This window comes from Anarhichas minor, unplaced genomic scaffold (genome assembly GCF_050575085.1).
Source record: "Anarhichas minor isolate MPS153535 unplaced genomic scaffold, ASM5057508v1 ptg000035l, whole genome shotgun sequence".
In the NCBI taxonomy this organism is placed as follows: Eukaryota; Metazoa; Chordata; class Actinopteri; order Perciformes; family Anarhichadidae; genus Anarhichas; species Anarhichas minor.
The window spans coordinates 96,589-118,090 of record NW_027466481.1 but is presented as its reverse complement, the minus strand read 5'-3'; the positions used below and the strand labels follow the sequence as shown (position 1 = coordinate 118,090).

General features: G+C 39.7%; 1 protein-coding gene across 1 annotated transcript in view; it reads right to left on the bottom strand.

Annotated features, from left to right (window-relative positions):
* Positions 1-3,274: 3,274 nt before the first annotated feature.
* Positions 3,275-21,502, bottom strand: part of syngap1b (synaptic Ras GTPase activating protein 1b) — a 90,493-nt gene continuing 72,265 nt past the window's right edge. Inside the window, exons 18-20 of the mRNA XM_076106848.1 lie at positions 21,128-21,339; positions 15,082-15,154; positions 3,275-3,738 (exon numbers count right to left, since the gene is read on the bottom strand). Coding sequence (XP_075962963.1) covers positions 3,388-3,738; positions 15,082-15,154; positions 21,128-21,339 — 636 coding nt within the window. The 3' untranslated portion in view covers positions 3,275-3,387. The remainder of the gene's footprint in view (positions 3,739-15,081; positions 15,155-21,127; positions 21,340-21,502) is intronic.

The following is a 21,502-nucleotide window of genomic DNA, read 5'->3' as shown; positions in this document are numbered from 1 at the left end:
ACTAAAACTATGAAACGAGAAAGAGATCAAGTGTGTCTAAATTTGAGTAAAAATGAAGTGGTTAAATAATGCTTTGAGAATCCTAGATAGATAAAGAGTGAGTAGATGAGGAGGAATCAAAGGGTAATTTAAAAAGACTATAAGAGAGAGAGAGAAAGAGAAAGAGAGAGAGAGAAGAAGGGAAATAAATGCTCTGAAAGTAAATCAGCTTTGACTGAAATTTTAAGAGAAGTCAAGCACCTTTGAAATTCATCTTACCCACAATGCACCTCCCCTCTCTCTCATATTGGGCATCACGCCTTCCTTGGCCTTTGTGTCCCTCCGTTCTGCTGATTGATCAGACTGCATAGCTGTTCTTTGCATGCTCGGCAGGCTAACAAACGCCAATATGTGTCCAGCCTACCTTTTAAAAGTAAAATGTAGATCCAACAACGAGGTGTCAAACACATAACAAAAAAAAACTCAAATCAGAGAGAGAGGGCCCAAGTAAAGTTTAAAAAAAAAAAAAAAAAAAAAAAAGAAAAAAACACAACCCAGCATTTCCTTACATGGTCCGCTGGGGCTCTGCACCATCCTTTGAGCAAAGAGAATGGGACCAATGCCCCAAGTTCTCCCTTTGTCAGCCAATCGCGTCACGAGAGAGGGCTCTGGACATTTGGCTGTGCCACCCTGCGGACTGCCGATGGTGCATCAGCCAATTACGTTCCACATTGTCCTCCATGAAGCTTTGAGAGTGGCTAGGGGGAGAAAAAAAGGGGAGACAGAGAGAGAGAAGAAACGGGGGAGGGTGCTTGATCAGGTGCTATTGAAGCATAGCTTGAGATTGAGTATCTGCACGGTCTTTCCAAAGCTGGACTCATCTCTTTTCTATAGGTTTTTTTTTTGTGTGTGTGTGTGTTCAGCTCTGAGGCAACTGCTTGTTTACCTGAGTCACTGAGGTATTTTCACAGCAATGTTAATTTCTCAATCACGAATCATCTCACATCTCTGAAAAGACACTGATGTTCAAACCTAAACCGCTTTTTAGATCCGACATTCTTCACACACAAGTAATTTCACAAGAAAAAAAGTAGCCCTACAAGCTGCCTAAATAGAAGACAATCTCTCCCTGCGTAAGACTGCTTGCATTATTAACATTTGGTGGTTTGACAGTTAAACATTCATTGATAGTATGACTCTAAGCTAATCCTGTAGCACTCGTCTACAAAGTGCTAATGTGGCCATGTTGATCTTTGACACTGCAGAGTAAGTGATTGGTTCACACTAAATAGAAAAATGGCTGAAATGAAGCTGATATGAAATCCTCTTGGTTCAACCTGCATGTTTTAACAAGCTTGAGTTGTTTCAGAGCGACACCCGTGTGTGTGGGTCTACAGAGACGAAAAAACAAGTTCACATCCAGACAAACCGTACAACAGACAGTTCATACACAAGATGAAGGAATATGGAACACATTACAAACATTTCAAAGACTCGTGTTTTCAGCATTTGACAAATGAGAAACTGAAGAGTTCATTTCAAAAACACATCACACAGTATTTCTAACACGTACCGTGAATCAAGCGGTTTGCTCTTTTAATTTGTTTTAATGCTATTTCAGAAGTAGATGCCAGCCTTTTCCTTTTGACAAGAAACTTCAAATTATGAAAACTACAGTGTGTCATTAGAGATTTTCATTAGGGGTGCGATATATTCTTATTGTCTCGAACAAGGCATTAAAATGTGCATTTGGTCGATGACTAGCAAGTCTACAGGCCTAAGGATGCTCAATATATTGATCCCAGGCACTTAATGGCAGGCAAACCTAAGCAGTTTCACACATACAATGATCCTTGATATCATGTCACACTGGCAATGTTTACCTTAGTAAAATGTGACCTAAACTTAAAACATAAAGGGCCAATCACAAATGTGTCATTAGTATTTGTACGCACGTACAACATTAGTTTGGTGAAAATCGTAAGTTAAAACTGCTTTTTGTTTTGTTTTTTTAACCAAAAAAGAAATCAGAATAAAAAGTAATAATGGCACCTTTTATCTCCTGTGAAACAAAAATGGACTGACACTTTTAACTGTAAAAAATACCCTCCATTCATCCATTTCATTCAAAGTAGCTTCAGTCAATGTTAAAGTTATTAGTTCTCTGTTTAAACTGAAATTAACACTTCGGGGCTCGGTCTGAACAAATTTGAAATATCCGGTTCAATAGATGATCCATCAATTTTTGAATTGGGGAGCTGCTTTTATTAAGTGTTAGTAAAACCAGAGATTGGAGGAGGGCGCTTCTAAAACACAGATATGGAAACCCCAACAACCCTGTTGGACATAAGAACACAACAGGATGCACAAAGAACAAAGACACAGACACGTAGAAAACATACTGGGGGAACACGAAGTCCTGTCAAAGACAAATTGCAGGAGAGAGAAAGAGAGAAGAGACAGTGAGTGAATCATGAAAGAGGCAGTGCTATGGCAGACAGACATTTGACTTGGAAAATGGCACCATTTGTTTCTGTTTAGCACCAGTTTTATCACAGATCGGTTCTGAGATTGAGAAGAGAAAAATTGCACGAGCTCAGTCCAAAAACAAGAAGTCCCTTAGATTGAAAAAAAGAAAGGAAAACGTTCCCAAAAATGTCTTCCGTCATATCAAACCTCTACGACGCTTGATCGTGTGTCTTTGAATCTCTGTTTCCAGCCCACAGATCATTTCTCTTACTAGCAAAGCTAACTTAGATCTCCATCTGTTACTCTCGTATCAGATCTCTATAGGAAAACCCTGTTGAAAAACACTCAAAGGCACTAAGAAAGCCAGACTACGTCACCACATCTCTACCTAGACAAGTTGCAGCCTGGCGTGTTCCGGATAGGTATATTTAATACACCTACATCCATGGGAGTCAAGGGTCACTACAAGCTAGCTTATAGCACTTGCTAATGGCTACTATGAAGTCTTTGGGGTGCAAGACATTCTATAGTGCTTGTTTACGTGTTTTTATCTCTCATGAAGCCACAGAAAGGCGACGAGTGCACAGAGCAGGTGTTCACCTATCGGCGTGTATACGTCAAATGCTTTGTTTGACTGATTCAAGGAGTATGTGATCGGGTATCATTATCTTGTCCTGCAAGACTGATACTAACTGAAGCTCCCTGTGAGCATCAAGAGAACAAGTGTCCATTGAAGAGCCCTTTGTGTGTTGTGTGTTCATGTGTTATGCACTGTACAGCGGCTGTGCGATTACTACTCGTCTCCTGCACACTGTTTCTTCTCTCTCTTGCCACTGGAATACGAATATCTACGGCGAAATTATTTTCAAAGTATTGTCTCGCTAAATGGGAAAGACGGGGACAGTGTTTTCCTTTTGTGTCATCTCTCTCTGATTTGGCTCAGTGTTGTGTTTGACCTACTCCCCCTTCTTCTGCTATGCCTGTAGTTGCTGTTGCCGTGGTTCCGGTTGCCTGTGAGGTTGTCATGGGGGAGGATGTTTGGTTGCCACGGAGCTCTCCATTCTGACTAGGATGCTGATGAGGAGTGGGTAGAGAGGGAGGGTCTACAGTTTGGGGGAGGACTCCATTGTGGGGCGAGCTGTCGGAGGAAATGCCCGAGGAAGAAGCTCTGAGGCCTTGATCGTCGGTTACCGCTCCTCCTCCTTGTCCTCCTCCGCCTCCACCACCTCCCCCTCCACCTTCAGTTTTCACACCGGGGTCTGCAGAACCCAGGGAGGAAAGCTGGTCCTCCTGGCGAGATAGAGAGAGAGGGGAGGGGAAAGAGGAGTGGGAGCAGGGAGAGATGGACGTAGGAGAGAGGCCATTCAATGAACGATGGGAGGGATGTGAGGAGTTGTAAAGGAGACGTCCAATCAAGGCAGATAACGTGACATGTAGAGGGAATAAAAATCACATGTTGAAGAGGTGCGCGAGCGTGGGAGGAAGTAAGAATAGTGAGATAAAGATGGGAAGAGGACAAAGGAGGAAAATCACCAGAAGAGGAATGTGATCGAGTTGTGTGGAAGTAGGGAAACATCAAACATTGACAAATACAAAGAACCGGTTGGAATGAGTACATGTAAAAGCGATTGCAGAAGCAAAGTGAGGAGGAATTAGAAAATAAAAGACAAACGATAAAGGATTGGAAGGACCACACAGAAAGAAGAGAGAGAGACAGACAAAGGAGAGAGAGAGAGAGCCAAATGAGTTACGAAGTTGATGCATGACGTACACCAATAGAAATGGCAGCACAGGGAAAGGGACACAGAGAAAGAGGGCATGAAGGGGAATTAAAATTCTTGAGGTCAAAGGGTCCTGATCCTCTTTGGATGAGTAGCAAGGAGTGTTTATCGTGTGTCACGAAAAGTGTCATTCTCTGCCAACGAGCACAAATCATGTTCAATAACGACTAAGTTTCTATGTAAATGTGCGAGCTTGAGTAAGTGAAAGTGTTGTAAATTAAAGACTAAATAAGAACTCTACAATTACTGCTTCTATAAACATCTTAACAGCACATACCGCAGCATCAGCCTGCTTCTAAAAAACATGCAAGAAAACGTCAAGCCAATAAAAGAGCTCAGCGCCAAATTTAAAAAGCAAGATAAAGCTGCATCCTATAGCCTGGCAGGTAAATCCAAACCTGTCAAATTCACCAATCAAAATGTCTAAACCCAAACCCATTGACGGCATAGCCATGAGCTGCTGCATGGGTGTTCATCCCGGGTTGGAGCTTTTGATTGGTGATTGAGTCAAAGTTTTGGTTTTGCCATCTTTTCTTACCTACATTGCAGCAATGCAAGACTAGTTTCATTATTAGTTTATATCAAGGTCTGTTCGCAAGCCTTCACTCCCAGTCTTGTTCACTGACGTCTGTGTAGGAGCAGTGGGAAGAGAAAACAATTGGGTTATTGTGCCAATAGACATCTACGAGGACTCTATTCGAAATGGTACTTAACGTATCCAAGAGCTGCTGCAAGATGAGTTGAATATAGAAGCATTTAGAAAGCTAAAAATCACAGTTTTACCATCAGACGTCTGATAGAACCTCTTGAAATAATCGCACTTAAATGATCTTGCCTGGCACATTTGCTGTGTGGTCTCTAGACAGAATTACTCGGAGCGCAGAGCCATCTATATATGACCGTGGAAACGTGTGCAATAATTTAACTCAGGATTGTTATTTATCAAACATCGGAAACAAATATGTAGGACTTTAGATACCACTTTAATGCAAGAAGTATGAAATACTGTAACATGGATGGAATGGCGTGCTGTAGAGGGGAGAGACAGGAAGTAGGAGGGATCGTTTGGTCTGCATCCAGTTGAGAAAATGAATCAAAAGGATCAAAGAGCAATATTATTTCTGGGTAAGCTGTGTCTGATGGGTGTGTCCATTGTGAGTGGAAGGTGTTTCCGTTTCACTTTAAAAATAAAAAAACAAAAAAAGTGAAAAGAAGAACGAAAAAAGAATTACCCCAAAATCTGATGTGAATTAGCGGGCCTTTTTCTCTTCTCAATCAGAACCAAAATGAATGAAACCTTTTTTCAGCCGCTAACTGGTGCTATGAACAGCTACAGTAGACAGTTACAGGATGCCAGTAACATGACTCCACTAACACTTGTTTCGTTACTCTCAAACACGACCAACAGCGTCGTTTTAATATCTATGTGTAGACCAACACACATGTCTATTAAACTCAAGAAATCAAGCAGCTGAACAAAGACATGGCAAAAAATGTTTACTGACATCCTTTTAAAACTTACCAAGCTTGCGTCACTCTCTGTGGGCTGTTTGATTACTTGGTGCATTCAATTACCGCTTGGTGTGAGAGTGTGTTTTAAAAAAAATATATATTAATGAAAAATTGGGGGTACTGGAGACAGAAACACAAAACACTTAGTGGAGAACTGAAATGTTCGGTGTATAGTAATGATGCAGGTATCGTACACACAGGTTCTTACCCATCTCCTCCAATCTCCAATCAATTTGAATCGTGGTTGTCTACAGAGCAAACTGTAAAATTCTCACAGTGTTGGTTTAATCAACTTATATATGGCAGTCTTTAAATTTAAAGAACCCCCGTATGGCTTAAGATGACTAGCTTGCCAGGTGAAGAGCTCTAACTCTGACGCAAAAAAAAACCAAAAGAAAAAACCACAACGTAGTAACGCATTTCACACATCCTCAGACGCACCGTAACAACTGGCCAACGCCAACATTCAACCAAATAATATGCCCAGGTGCCAAAACACATAGACGAACACATAAATATCAGAAACACAGACTCACTGGAAGACACATAAAACACACCAAAAAAAACAAAAAACATGTGCACATTAATCAATGTTCTTCAGGGAAGGATTGGGTCAGATACGGAGATTTCCCATAATTCACGTTGTTTATCTGAGGGCGTGCTGGGATGGGAGGGATGAAGAACTGAATGGAAATGTAAGTTCAAAGCACAGCGGTTCAAAAATATCTCGTGTGTGTGTGTGTGTGTGTGAGGGAAAAAGAAATCTACAATAAAAGAGAATTCGCACAATATTTCAGAGACTTTCTTTCAGATTTATCACCAAGAGTGGAGTTTTCAACCAGTAAGCATGTAACATTTCACGTCTTGTTCCTTGTTCACAAATCTGGACACGAGTCTATGAAGCCATAAACATGTGATTGTGTGTATTCCCTTTCAATTCAGATTTTTATTTTTATTTTTTAAAGTTTGCATTGAAAATGGTTTAAAAATAATATCTATCTGTTACTTAATCAACTTGTCATTGGACTATTGCAGGAACCAGAGGGAATGTGCATCTTGTACATGTAACAGTAATACTTTTTCATTCACTGGTTATTTAGTTTATTAAGACTCTAATGTTTAATATATTCAAAGTTGACCAAGGGCAAGAGAAACATGTGACTATTAAATGGGATGAAAAGCTCAGTTGAACATCTGCATATGCCATCATCTGCAAATGATCAATTTCAATGGTATTAATTGATTATTTTGTATTTCTCTGCATTTCAACGATTTACCGAATGCAAAGAGTTACAGGAAGGTCTTCGTATATGACATGGAAATCATTTGCGAACAATAAATATTGTCATATATCTCCGTGGATTGCTGGTTGTGACTGAATCGTGTTGTCACTTGCAGAATGGCTGCAACAGTCACACACAAAACATTTGATGTTTAACATTCTGAAAAGACATTAGAAAGGTCGAAGCTGCTGTAGTACTTTTATATATTTCTGCCACGGCATGTAATGTGCTCATTGGTCAACATAAAGGGAAAAAAAGCAACCTAACTAATCTCAAGTAATTCAAATAAACTCTCTAAGGTCTGTCGCAGAATATTTTCAGTGAGTACAGGAAGGCACACTATTGTGTTCGGAGGGTGACAACAAAACCAGAACAGCTTACCAACTTTTTTCCAGTTTGTTAAAACAAAGAAAATGTTACTTTTTTTTGTGTGGTGAAGCAGAAGTAAGCTTACTTCATACAATGCCATTCATGGCACTGTGCATGAATTACACATTTGCATTGTGTAACTTTGCATTAGAGCAAGATGTTTGCATGGAAAAGCGACTGTTAATTGTTCATGTTTTGCACCGACGACTCAACCAGGAGAGTGTCATGACGAAAATCGAGCCACAGAGGAGCTCCAGCTGTGAGTCATGTAACATTGTCTACGGGAAGAACGAATGGGACTTTTACTGGAAATAGCTTCTGCCTCTTGCCCTCACATCATTACCTTTAGAAGCTCTCGATCAAGCAGCCAATGGGCTTTTTCATTTCTTACAGTAAGATAATCTTCACAAATGAGCACCACTTTTATGATTTTGAAGTGTGAATGCAATCGGCAGAAGTAAAAAGCTAACATTCAACTCTAAACGAACTGGAACTACTTTCATAAAAGCCAGAGTATAAAAAAAACCAAAGCTGTAAAGGAGGTCTAGTGTTCGGTTTGACGACATTTAGGAGTCGCGTTTAGCTACTCATTAGTAATGGTCTTCTGTAAGACACATAAAAGCTTCAAATTTCACAAGAGGGGTACCTACTGATGTATTTTATATTGTAGAAAAAAAAGTTAAAATCTCTTAAGCCGCTGTCAACCACAGACCTTACTTCAGGCATAACATTGACTTTGAGATGAGGGAACCGGAAGTCTAAAAATGCTGACTCATTTCCTTCTTTTTGGACTCTATTATTAAGCTTAGCAAAGTGAAATCTAATTATTATACTGAAGCATTATTGACATAACAGTGCTGTCCGGCATTATCTGATATGAAAGTGGTCGTCACTACCCCATTGCATTGTGGGATATTAATGCTGTTGTAGTGTCCAGTATTTGCATACTGTAAAATTTCACCAGAAATAGTATGCAATTTGCATGTTAGTATGGAATCTCGGATGGAAACCAGCCTCAGTTTGTCCTCAGTTAATTAAGTAGAGCCTCTTTTGTTTTTCTTTTGTTCAGTGATAACGCTCTCCGTCTGCAACGAGTCATTGGAAATGGCAGTTATCTTCAGTCCAAGCTTTTATTCATCTACATTCAATTTCCAGCCTCTGTCGTACATTTGGTATCTTCGGATACAAAGTGATCGCTCAGCCTGGTGCTGCGTACTGACATTTCATTACATGATTTAAGGTAACTACACTTCAGAGGTAATATTTCAGATGAACACCCCTCGCTGCCAAGTTTCTCCGTGCAGCTTTAAATCTCTGAAATGTTTTGTTGTCACTCTTTCAACATGGAGGTGTGCCCTTCAAGCAACCTCTGTCCAAACACTCTGTGACAGGCCTCCTTTCTTTCTGAAAGATAAATGGAAAAGTAAGTGCGCCTGTCAGTGTGTTGACTTGCGGTGAGTTCACAGGATGCTATGCGTATGGACAGGGACGCACATAGAGAACAGTAGAAGTGGAAAAGAGGCAGCAGGTTATGGATGGAGAGTGAGAGTTTGCCGGTTTGTTTATTACCTGGTTATTCGGGGTGGGACAGGCGCGAGACGGGGCTGCACTAGGATGGACTGACGCCTCCCCTAAGAGAAATCACCGTATCTCATCAACATAAGAGGAGAGGAGAGGAGAGGAAAAGAAAAGGAGGATTGAAAGCAGGAGGCAGAGGAAGGAGGAAGCTGAGGAAAACAACAGCCACCCAAAACAACATACACAAATGTACAACAACAACAAAAATGAACAGAAACAAGGACATAAATACACATAAAAATGCTGACTAACGCACATTTACATACTTGCGTACATAATGTCAACCATTCACGCACAACATCATCAGACAACCCAACGGCCTGAAAGCATTAAAGCAGCTTGCCATGCGGTGTATCGATAACAGAAATCATGCTCAGGACAAGAAAGAATAAGCTGTTCATTTGTGCACTCCACAACGACATCTGCATCTCAAAGCAGCTGATCAATCCGATAGACTTTGAAAAAGCTGCATCTTGCATGTTTCCTGGTTCAGAAGCGCCAAAGAACATGCGTATACAAGCATGCAATCATCTACTCTATGAAGATAAATATATACACACTTGTAAAACCCAGAATTATATTTGCATAAACACACTATATCTAATGAACAAGGAGAAACAACAGAGAGGACCATCTCTGCATTGTACTGTAACACGCCCCACACATTCAAATGACCAACATTCAAGAAGCTGCAACAATGCGCACGGATCAAGGAGTGCAAACAGATCTTATATGAATGAAACATTGATATGAATAATGTCACTGCAAGGAAGCCGTTTTCTCATCAAATAAAACTCACTGATAGCTGCTGATCAAACAAAAAAGTCCACAACGTTCAGCAAAATCTAAAGAAAGCCTCGACAAATGATCAATACAACAATTAAATGTTACAAAACCCGAGTGTTTTTACAGCTGATAATGTGCAGTAATTATTGTAAAAAGTTAAATGATTCAACTTGTTATTGATTGTCATAAAATGCCTGTCTATTATAAATGTATTAACTCACTAATGGTTTGAATTATAATTCAATTTTATAAATTAATACATTTATTTGTTTAGCACTGCTAATATAAATATATTTCCTTCCAACCTCTCCCGGTAACGAATATCACTATTATAAAAAAATTAAAAACAGCCTGAAAAGGAAGAAAAGATGAGAGTCTATTGAGCAGCTGGATATTAGTCAGGACCAGGCCGGAGCTGATGCTACGCTACGATTAACCAGTCTGCACTCGAAGGGCGGGACTAAATTAAGGGTAAATTAACCAATTAACTTGACCTGAACCCAGATAAGTGGCAGAAAATCATGGACGTATTTAATCAATTCACATAATTAATTCAATTAAATTAAAGTTGTTGATCAAATCTACACTTGTCGATCTTGAGTTGATAAGGTTACTAAACACTGAGGCTAGTAGTAGTGATAGTGTTTTCTACAGGTCTGATGCTGCTGACTGAAACTCAAAAAAAAGATTCAACAGCTTCCTGCATGCACAATTTACTGCTGCTCCAGTCTCATAAAAACAAAATTCAAGACTTTTCAATGGACCTGAATTCAATGCTTTTAAGACTTTTCGAGGCCTGCAGATACCGTGTCACAGTCTTTTTGGCAGTTATTACCTCATCAGTTGCTGATGCAGTAGTTGCTAATGCATTCATGTCCTTCTAATAGCACTTGTGAAATCTCAAAATGTCTGGAGGGAAGTCCACTTTTTGCAGTGTATGTTCATTTTGTAGGCCACAGGATGCTGATGTATGGCATCAATGCACCTGTGTTGTTATGGGAGGTCTAATTAAGTGCGGGGTGTTGTTTTGGAAGCTGGTAGCAGTGGCCTGAGGAAACAATGGCATCATGCCTCTCCCCTCTCCCTCCGTGTTTATTTACTGCTCCCTCTCTCAGCTGCTAGCTGTGTGCACCAGTCTCACCCAATAATAAAGAGCGTCTTCACACTGGACTGAACAGTCTGCTTGTCTTAAGTGTTGTAGTTTAAGAACACGAGGCCCCCGAAGCTAAGATACAAAACGGACCTGTAATTTCTGGTAGAACGGCTTCACAAAATTGTCACTGAAAGCACCGTCTGTTTCAGTGACAAGCACCGAGAGCTTCATGTAGCTTAAAGGAGCATTTCATTCCTTCCTGTGTTTCAACTAGTACTGTTTTTACCCATTTATATGGAGCTACGTTAAACCGAATGCTGAATAAGACATTTTTAGGCGACCAAAATTTTGTTCATGAACTGAAAACTCACTATGAACGTTCTAAGACGAAGACCGGACAATGTTGTGGTAGCAACCTGTCAATCAGAGTAAGCCCCGCCCTAAAGCATACCCTGCTTTATTGTCTATTTCACTCTAAATGGGACCATATTTTACTAACTGAACATCAGGTTGTATTGACGAAGACTTGAAACTAGAGATTGAGATGTTTACAATGTTTACTGAGGTAATAAATCAAGTGAGAAGTAGTCATTTTCTCATAGACTTCTATTGAACCAGACTTCTTTTCGCCCCCTGATGGCCATTAGAGCTGCAAGTTTAAGGCACTTCAGGATTGGCTTCACTTCTCAGACAGAGATGTTGCTGCCTGAATAATCTCCCATCTGTACAAAGTATTTGTCCAACACTTTGGTGACTAAATACCTGCAAAACTAACATTTCCATAAACCTCAGCTCTACTTCATGTTTACTGCTAATAAGCAAATGTTACTGCAGCATGCTAACGCAGCTTAACTCAGGGTGACGAGGATAAAACTTATATCTGCTAAACATCAATACGTTAACATTGTCATTGTTTGCATATTAGCATGCTGACATTAGCATTTAGCTTGAAGCACCACTGTGCCTAAGAACAGCCACACAGAGCTGCTAGCATGGCTGTAAAGTACGGTTGTCATCAATTGCATGTTTACCAAATTTGACTGTAAACAGGTCAGCTGTGTAATTGGGTTTTCTACTTTTATAAACTGGAGTGGACATACTTTTATTAGCTTTTATTCAACTTTTTAATCACATTTTTTAACCACTGACTTGTGTCCCTGTGCTCTGATTACGATTTCCATATCCTGAAATGTAATATCTTAAATATGGTATAAACATGGCACAGATGTCTAGAGTAAAGTAACAATTCCGCTTGGAATTAAGGACTCCATAAGTCGTACAATCCTCCTTCGAACACCACACTGTAGGTGCCCTGCAGCTTGCAGATAACCTCCAGCACAGTTTGAATGTTAAGCAGGATGCTGCTCTATAATCCAATAAACATTTTTGTCAAGGCAGTACTGGAGCTTAAATTGTCTCTGGTAGATATAAAGCCATATGTTGCTGCTAAACGCTAGTGTAACCCTTTAACGCTCCTCTTAATGCTTCTTCACAGACTTCAGCTGCTTCTCCAAGAAATTCAGTTCCAATACACCAAAACAACATTGTGAATTACATTTCGAGGGAAACCTATTATGTTGCGGATTACGTTTGCTTTTGATATTTCTCAAATCAGTTTGAAATGAGTCTGCGGAAGTCTGTAAGGAGGAGATTACGGCGGTGTTTGGGTCAAAATGCACAGGGCTTTCACCTGGGAGATTGATGTTCATGTCCCGTGTAAACAAAGTAGTCAAGTTTTTTGTTACGTTGTTTACGTTAACCACGTATTTCAAACTGTTTAAACAATACGTTTCCCTCGAAACCTAATTGAGAGTAAATTTGAGCTGAATGGGAACGTAACAGGGTTGCAGACTTACAAGCCTGTAAAACAATAATTTGTTTGATTCTACAAACTCATGTTTCTTTTTTATACACACAAAGATTAATGAACAAATCTTCTCCTCCAACTGATTATTTTACTTGTTAACAGAGAAAGAAAAGAGTTTGGTTTCAGTAATTCAATGTAATAATTCACTTTAATTCTATTTCGGCCTTGTACTGGAAGATGTCTAAATATATAACTTTTTTAATAGTTTTGTGTCACAGAGTTACATCTATTTAAAACAGAATAATAATATTCAGCTAAACCTTTTCAGCTGACGATGAACAAGACTCAGAATTATTCATTGGGCTTGAAAAGTACAGTTTATTTCCTTTTATAGTAAATTTGAAACTTTTAACAATTTATCGTTGTTGTATTCTGCACTAAATCAAATCCCACATACCTTTTTTTCTGGTTACCTATATTTTATAGCAGTCGTCCTTTGCTGCAAACTTTACTTGCACAATGGAAGTCAATTGGTCAGTCGAGAGAAAATTATAGCAACTATTTTGAATCATCGATTAATTGTTTCGGTCATTTTTTAGGCAAAAACGCGAAATGTTCTATGAATTTTAGGTTCCTTAAATGTGAGTATTAGCTGATTATCTTTGTCTTACATGATACTAAATTAAAATGTTGGGCTCTAGGAAATTGTGATGGGAATTTTCTTTTTACTGTTGCATGTGGAATGTTTCATAGACCAGTTAATTGAGCTCAGGTTACATTGGTAACCAAAACAGAATCCTAGTACCTTCTCTGCAATAGTGAGGACTAGTGCATATCATTAAAGATGAATATATATTCATACATTTTTCTATGTGTAGCCTTGTGGGATTTCTCAGGATTTATAATTGTCACATTAGATGTAATAATGACCATCAGTGTGATGCTCTGTCAGCTCTTCCCTCTTGGCATGTTTCATTATTTTTCCCTCCCTTTTGATGGGCGACTAGAAATCTACCGTGAGGCGTTTCTCTGATACTTCATGCAGTTAATTGACAAAAATCCATAATAACCACCAAATGAAAGAAGGAAGATATCTAGTGGGGATACTCTTTGAGCTCTTTGACAAAGAAATGAGCTTCTTGAAGGCTAAGACGAGTATTAAAATGTGTCACAGGAAGTCACATCAATAGATTTATGAGAAATCCCCACACGTGGTCCCAGTTAGGGACAAACCCTGTATGTTCCTATAACCATCCCTTAATGACAAATGACTGTCACCTCTTTTAGATAACGTAACATTTAACGTAGAAAGTATTCAGATAGATAGATTGAGATATAGATTATTATAGTCATAGTTTTATCTCATGTGCGAAAATCTCATCCTACAGCCGAATTTACTCCAATAATATTGTATAGATTATTTTCAAATGGGCCATTCTGCATGAGTACTTTTACTTTTGATACTTTAAATACATATTGATGCTCATAGCTTGACATGAGCTATAGTTTAGTAACTTGTTTTTCTACCCTGTGGTACTGCTACTTTTACTGTAGTCAAATAACTGACTACTTCCTCTACCATTGCTGGTGACAACCATCAAGAGAAAAAAGCATTATTTCAGTCTGAATACGAGAGTGTCTGGGTTAGCATTAAAAGAAACTGATCTGTATGAATGTCCAAGTCTCTGTGCAAGAGTAGTCGCTCTCATTACCTCTTCCATTCTTAGCGTTGTTGCTCAAACACAGATGCATATATATACACAAATATCCATATATATATATATATATATATATATATATAATAAAATATATGTTCACACGCACACACTATATTTAAAGCATGAGTCATGCTCGGAGGTGGGCTAGTTCTCTTTGACAGGATAAGAAACGGAGCGGGCTGAGAGCATGAAATGAAAACCGCTGAGGAGGGAAGACACAACAACACCAGCATCACCACGCAGCGTTTGGGGCTCAGCTGTTCAATAACCTGAGCGAAAGTCTCGTTCTACATCATGTGTGAAACAGGTTTAAGGAGTTTCAACCCCGGACATGCTCAGCAGCATCATTCGACAGAAACAATCACCACAGACCGAGAAATGCTCACAAACCCAGCTGGAATCAGACATCTCCACAGCTTTGTTGAGCTGAATGCAAACAGCAACACACTCTGATCTTCAAAGCTCCCAGGTATGTTGGCAGACAGATGGCAGTCAAAAACCCAAACACAGGGACGGGTCAGGGACAGGGCAAGACAATCAGAGGGACCGCAGACACACAGCAGACGAAATAATAACAGTAGCAGGGGACGGGGTGGAGGGAGGGGTTTGGGGAGAGAGGTAAAAAAGAGAGGTAGAGGGGGTATAGCAGAGAGGATAGCACGGGCCATCCAACGGACTCGACGAGAGAGGAAGCAGTCTCACAGACCTGATCAGGGAAAATCCTGGTTTTTGGCTCAATCACGGGTGGTCCCCTTAACTCATCCTCCACAGCCATGAGTCTTTGAAGCAGAGAAAGAGAGAGAGGGGAGGGGGAGGGAAGGGAAGGGAAGGGAGGGGGGGGGGGGGGGGGGGACAGAAAGAGAGGGAGTATTATGAATCCAAGATGATACTTAACAAGTAGTTGAGCAGCTGCATCTCCAACATCTTGCCCAACAACACCACCATCACAGTGATACCAATGCTGGTTACCTGCATCTCACATCTGAGTCCCAAATCTGATAGGCAGCTCAATCTTTTAAGCCCTTGCAAATGTTGTGCGGCAGTAACCCAAGCCGGGCTTTCTGAGGCACCGCCAATTATCTTTGGTGGAGCCTCTTTTTTTTTTTTTTCTTCTCGCCCCCATGGGATTCATCAAGGCCTTTTTGCTCGATTTAAGGCGGTTTCAAAGCGTAATTAGGGCCAACTGTGGACAATCGCGCTCGGTTATGTGAAGTGAACGGTTCAGTAGCAGATCCTGATCATCCCCAGGGAATTGCCCGTCTTATGTAATATGGACCGACCAAGGCACTGGTGGAAAATCCTTTGACTAATCACTTCAAAGACTCCGCTCGCAGATATGAACGAGCCAACTGATGGAGTTTTTCACGAGCCATCGGACAATGCAGGTTTTCACAGCTCTCATGATCATCCAAGTACTCCAAACAGGGTCGTTGAAGGATATTTGTCATACAGGGGTATCTTGCAGTCACACGGCCAACTGGCGAAACTGTGAATATTGCTGTGGTGGTGATGAATCCCAAATAAAAGTTAGTGTGAATAAAAGAACCCCTCTTCGCATGATTTCATTGGGTTGCCTTCACGACTTCCCGTCTGTTTTACACGCAGCAGAATAAACAATGTGTTGACATGAAATAAGCCTGCTGGAATAGTATCCCTTTATAATAATGCACGAAGGAGTAAACTATATGTCAGTTCTGTGGGTAAAATGACCAGAGAGATTGTCACTCGGGGGTTCATTAAGCCACCGAGCCAATCAAATAGCTGACATTGAATTGCCACCATGTTTCAATGCAGAGTAAATATATCACCAATCAAGTCCTATTGTGTGACCGAATGCTATTCACAGCACATTCATATCGGTTTATTCAGAACACAGAGAAGCACATGTTTGACAATAAAGAACGAAAATCCACAGGTGAAGTTTCAAACATAAGTGTTTGGATGTTTTATTCCATAAATAATGTACAGTGTTGAGAGTTATTTATTTATTTATTTATTTTATTTATTTTTTTACAAAAGAGAATAGGAAAAGAAAAGAATCAATCATACTGTAAGCACACACAGAGATATAAGCACTGTCCCAAAAAACAATGGAATGTAACATGGGTATACAGCATTAAGATTCTGACATGACTTCAAGAGGCAGACAATGATTTATGTGGGTGATATGTTAGAAGAAAAAAAAAAGTTAAGCTTTTTATATCCAGTTGTACTTCAAGTAGTGTGCTTTTTGAGGTCAAGTCGTACATGTAGTCAAAACAATGTGTGTATCTACCAACATGAGGTCACAATGTCTGAATATTTTGCTACAGAGAAAAAAAGGCAAAGAGACAAAGGTGTCAAAAAGGATGTAATGGAGAGAAACAACAGACCTGGATCAAACAGCAGCTGCAAATACTTTCTTTTTCTTTGCCGACAAATGCAACATAAAGTACGTTTCTTTGCCTGGAAAACTTACCTCTCAACACGTGAGTGGTGCTCATGCAGCAGACCCCCGCCCGTCTGGTTAAAACAAACTAAGACTTACTTGCAACTATTTGACACAGGTCTGCAGAAAGGTGACTATAAACCCTTGGCTGTTGCTACAAGCCATGCCAATCAGACCGATATTGATCACACACACATCAAGCCAAAACTCATCACCACTATGCATTCATTTGCAAGATTTAAACACAAGTTTTGCCCTAGTACAATCTAAACAGCATATCAATATATTCTTGCTACCGAAGAGAGGCGGATATACTGACCCCAGAAGATTATCTATATCTCTGCAGAGGGGAAAAGAATATAATATGGTGGCCCTTTTAATAAGAATATTTAAATCATACTGTAACTGCATAAGTTAAAAATGACAGTACTGTCTAACTTTTCTTAAACAGCTATTCTGATCACCATGTCACCGGACACCACCAATGACGGACTGCGGGTCAAAAGGCATACCAAGCATTTACAGCAAAATCATACAGATATAAGGAAATCTTTTTCGCTTTAATTAATAAATAATATCCATTGCACTCGTTTCATTTTAAATGCAGATTAATTCACAAACACCGTACAGATAAGCCAAAAACAAGTTGAGAACTTAAGAACACACTTTGCAGAACATACTGTTGTCAAAGAGTCACGTCATTGTTGTCATTGTTGTCATTGTTGTCATGTTGTCTCTGTGGTATTTTGCACTTTACAGTATTCCAGGTCTTTGTGTTTTAGATACTGCGGATGGCACCTGGTAAAAGGTTTTGGCAGGAAGTTACTGTTTCTTAAGGAAGCCTTAATCGGACATTAGTCAAACCTTTTGTTTTGAATGCCGTGATCTCGAGATCGCTAGTTAATTATGCAATTATCACTTGAAAACAAAAGGTTGTTTCCTCGTATCACTTGTAATGTTTGGGTCATATCATCCAACGAACAAATGTATTCAAACTGTTCAGATCGATCTGACGGTGGTGAAGGTTAGCGGAAGGATACACGTACATTGAAAATAAGGTGTTAACATGTAAAATAAGATGAAATAGTTTATAGTGCAAGCAGTGTAAAACATGTTATCTGAGTCCCTTAGAAATTTTAAAAGAAAATACCACTTCAATTGAGAAGGAAATGTCTTTATTTTTCGAATTTCTGTTGCTGGAAAAAAAAATCCTTCCACTCACTTCACCAAATCCATCCTTTTCAGCTGGATCTGGGCTGTTTGAACGCATTTAGTGTCGGTTGATTTGACTCAAACATGAGCAATAAGAGAAAGAGACGTTTTTCCATGATAACGAGTTAATTACATTGTCATCTTGAAATTACAAAACTTGTTTTCTCGAGATAACGGCATCATTAACTTGGTGATCTCTTGTGATCGCTGGCATAATAAAAATGTCTTGAATGATGTCCGTTTAGGGCTTCCGTAGTTTCTTTATGTACACAAGATGCATACAATATACCTCAGCAGGACCCTGCATGTGCATTTGCACAGACAGCACATGTAGACATATTGTCTCTATTATTGCGCTTCTCCTGCTAAAAAGTTAGCTATTGCAAGGTTAAAATAGTTATAATCTCACTCTCTATAGAATTCATATATATTTCATATATTAAATATTGTTATGGCTCTTGCATCACAGACTTTAATATGCTATGGATTATAGTTAAAAATAGATTATAACTATGACAGCTGCAATTAAGACCGTTGATCTTTTTCCCCAACTGCAAGCTCACAGTAAATCTGTTGTTCAGTTCACAGCAAACAGCTTGGGGAAGATAAATACTTTCTATTTATAATAAACATGAAATGCATTAGAATATTTTAACGAAAAATAATAATAATTTAGAGCCTGTAGCCAACTAATGGGTTCATTAGCCTAAAGAAAATATAGATACAAGTGCTACAGGTAAAGTGGATTCAGTGTTTTCAGTGGATTTAACCTAGCATGACCTACAAATCAACATTTGGCTTTGGTTTAAATTAGATTGTTGAAGAACAAATAGTGTATCTGGTCTAATGACCGATATCGGATTTGCTCTGAGCTGAAAGTAAAGTTAATGCACAGAAACATTAAGGCGTCTCTCAAAGTAAATCTCTGTCACTTGAAACACAACGCTGAGTGTTTTAGTTCTGCAGATAAAGAGATTTTCTCAAGCCTACGTAGGAGCCATGAATTCAGGATCACTGGCGCTCCTTTTTGCAGAACCTGAGCTTTAATTTGCATTGACGTAAAGTATTTGAACGTGAAAATTCAACATAAAAGTCAATTAAAGATGACATATCACATAAGTCTGTGGTTACACTTGTCATTTCACTAAGATTTTGGAGTCCATCCACACTTTCTACACTCTTTGCGTTGCTCATGCATGCGTTAAAAATCAAAATCCAGACGACGCAAGTCTTGCAATGTGTTCGATGAAATGGTCTGGCTCAGTGACGTGTGAGTAAAAGTGACTTGGAAGCAACCAGATCTGCTACTTAATTCATCCTCGTGTGGCCAGATGATAAAAGTCACACAGGATACAAGTGTACACCTCGGAGATAGCAGTTCCCTGCACACTTTGCTGTATGTGTGCAGAAGATTTACTGTATTCGCTTTAAGCTTATACTCCAGGGGAGCGATCGTCAATGGTTTGGCTTTAAGTGCTCGGATAAAGTTTCTCCATCATGTGGCATATTTCCTATATTATGCCTTCATGCTTGAATCTTCATCATTGTTTGTGACTTTCTCCCCTCTTCGTATTACACCATAGCTTCGTATGAATGTAAGAAGAAGAAAAAAAAAAGGAGAGAGGTGTCGGTCCCCACGTAGAGAAGTACGTCAGCAGTCCTTGATTTTAAAATGGAAGAGCTAATATTTAAACCGTGGTCTTCCATAGTCCTGTGCCTGAAGGTCCAAAACAATGTGTTGCTTTAAAAAGTGCAGACATGTTTTCTGAAGTTATCAAATTTTCAATCCTCTTGTGCTTTTACAGTGCAATCTCGTGGGAGAGTCAATTGAAAATGAAGCAGAGTGGAATCATCTGAAGTGATCCCGAGAGCCACTTAAAAGCTGCGTTTCATAAATATGGATGATGATAAGTGCAGCGGCACAAGGATATGGGATGGGTGGTTTTATATACAAGGTTAGGGCGCTAAAGATGTTTCCCCATAAAAGACGAGCAGGACTGTCTCTGTCTTCATTCCATGTCTTCTTTCCTGGAGTGGATTAGAAGTGGCAATATTCTCTGTCACAGATAACCACTCTTCAGTTGCAGACCACAGACTGTCATAAGATGTGAGCAAGAAAGTATTGTACTCTTTTCCTCACGGAGCCTTTTTATCTGAACTCTCTTCACCATAAAACATAAATAAAACTAATGTGCAGGCACACTTCAAATGCTCAAGGAATCCTTGGAACACAGCGAACATTTGGTTTCCGTGCCTGAACACGACTGAGCTGTGTGATCAATATTACACTCTTTACCCATCAACTACTTCATTTTGTGGTCGATCGATAAAAACTTTAAACTGCACCACTACAATTCCACACAAGCGCTCAATAGTATTTGGAGTCGGCTCGAGTTCTCCACAGTCACCCAAATATGATGCTCTTGAATAACAAGTAAATCATGTTATGATGGCAGATTTGCTACAGCGAGAGCTAAGAGGACGACTAAAGACTCCTTTGTCCAGCTTACCTCAGCTGCAAAGAACCAACCGCCGAGGGAACATGCCCTGCAAGCTTATCGAAGACGATATAGATCTCTGTCCCTGATATTAGGCTCTCATTTAATTTGTCACTCATTACATGTCTGCAGCTTTGGCTTTCAATATACAGTACAGCTTCCCTGCCTTGCTCCCAGCGCTGTAGTACTTAATGAAACTGAAACAACCTCCTACTCTCCAATATTCTTTGCAAGATAACAAACCCTGTAAATAGAGTTCTATTCCAATATGCACTATATGTATTTTTAGGAAGAAACATTGCAGCTTCATGTCCGTGTTTCACTCGTGTTGAATAGAATCCAATATGCTAAAGTTGTAGTGTTTCAACCAAAGACTTGTTGCTTCCACTTACTCCTCAGAAGCATGCATTTTAATTAATGCTAGCAATCGTTATCTGAGAGAATATGTCACTTTTTTCACATATTTTGGAAGAAAACTCATATAGTCTATTCACCAAAGACGTCACAATATACAAAGATAAAGTCAATGCGGCCCGCCAGTGGCCTCGCTATAAAAGACCACATGATGTCTGAGCTGTCTTTTGCCCTCCATCCCCACAGCAGCCTCCATTTACCTGCTAATTATTCCTTTAATTTGGGAGTCTTTCTCCACTTGCTGGAGCCGTAGCTTCCTCTCACTGTCGTCAAGTCGATTCTGGTACTGTAGGAGGATCTTATTGGTCTGCTGCTCCTGCGTGAGGAGCCTCCGCTCGTACTCCTCCAGCTTTTTGTGGGACATCACCAGACGGTCCTTCAAGGAGTTGATCTCCTCCTCATACTCCTTTACCTGAGGCAGAGATATGAAGAGAACGCTATATTAGGAGGGTTTAAATCAGGGGAAGTGATGGCATGCCTTGATTTCTCAGTGGCTAGTGGATTTGAAAGTGAATTTAAGAGACACGCTGAAAAGTTAAAAAAACACCTCCAAATATTCCAAATAAGAAATGCAC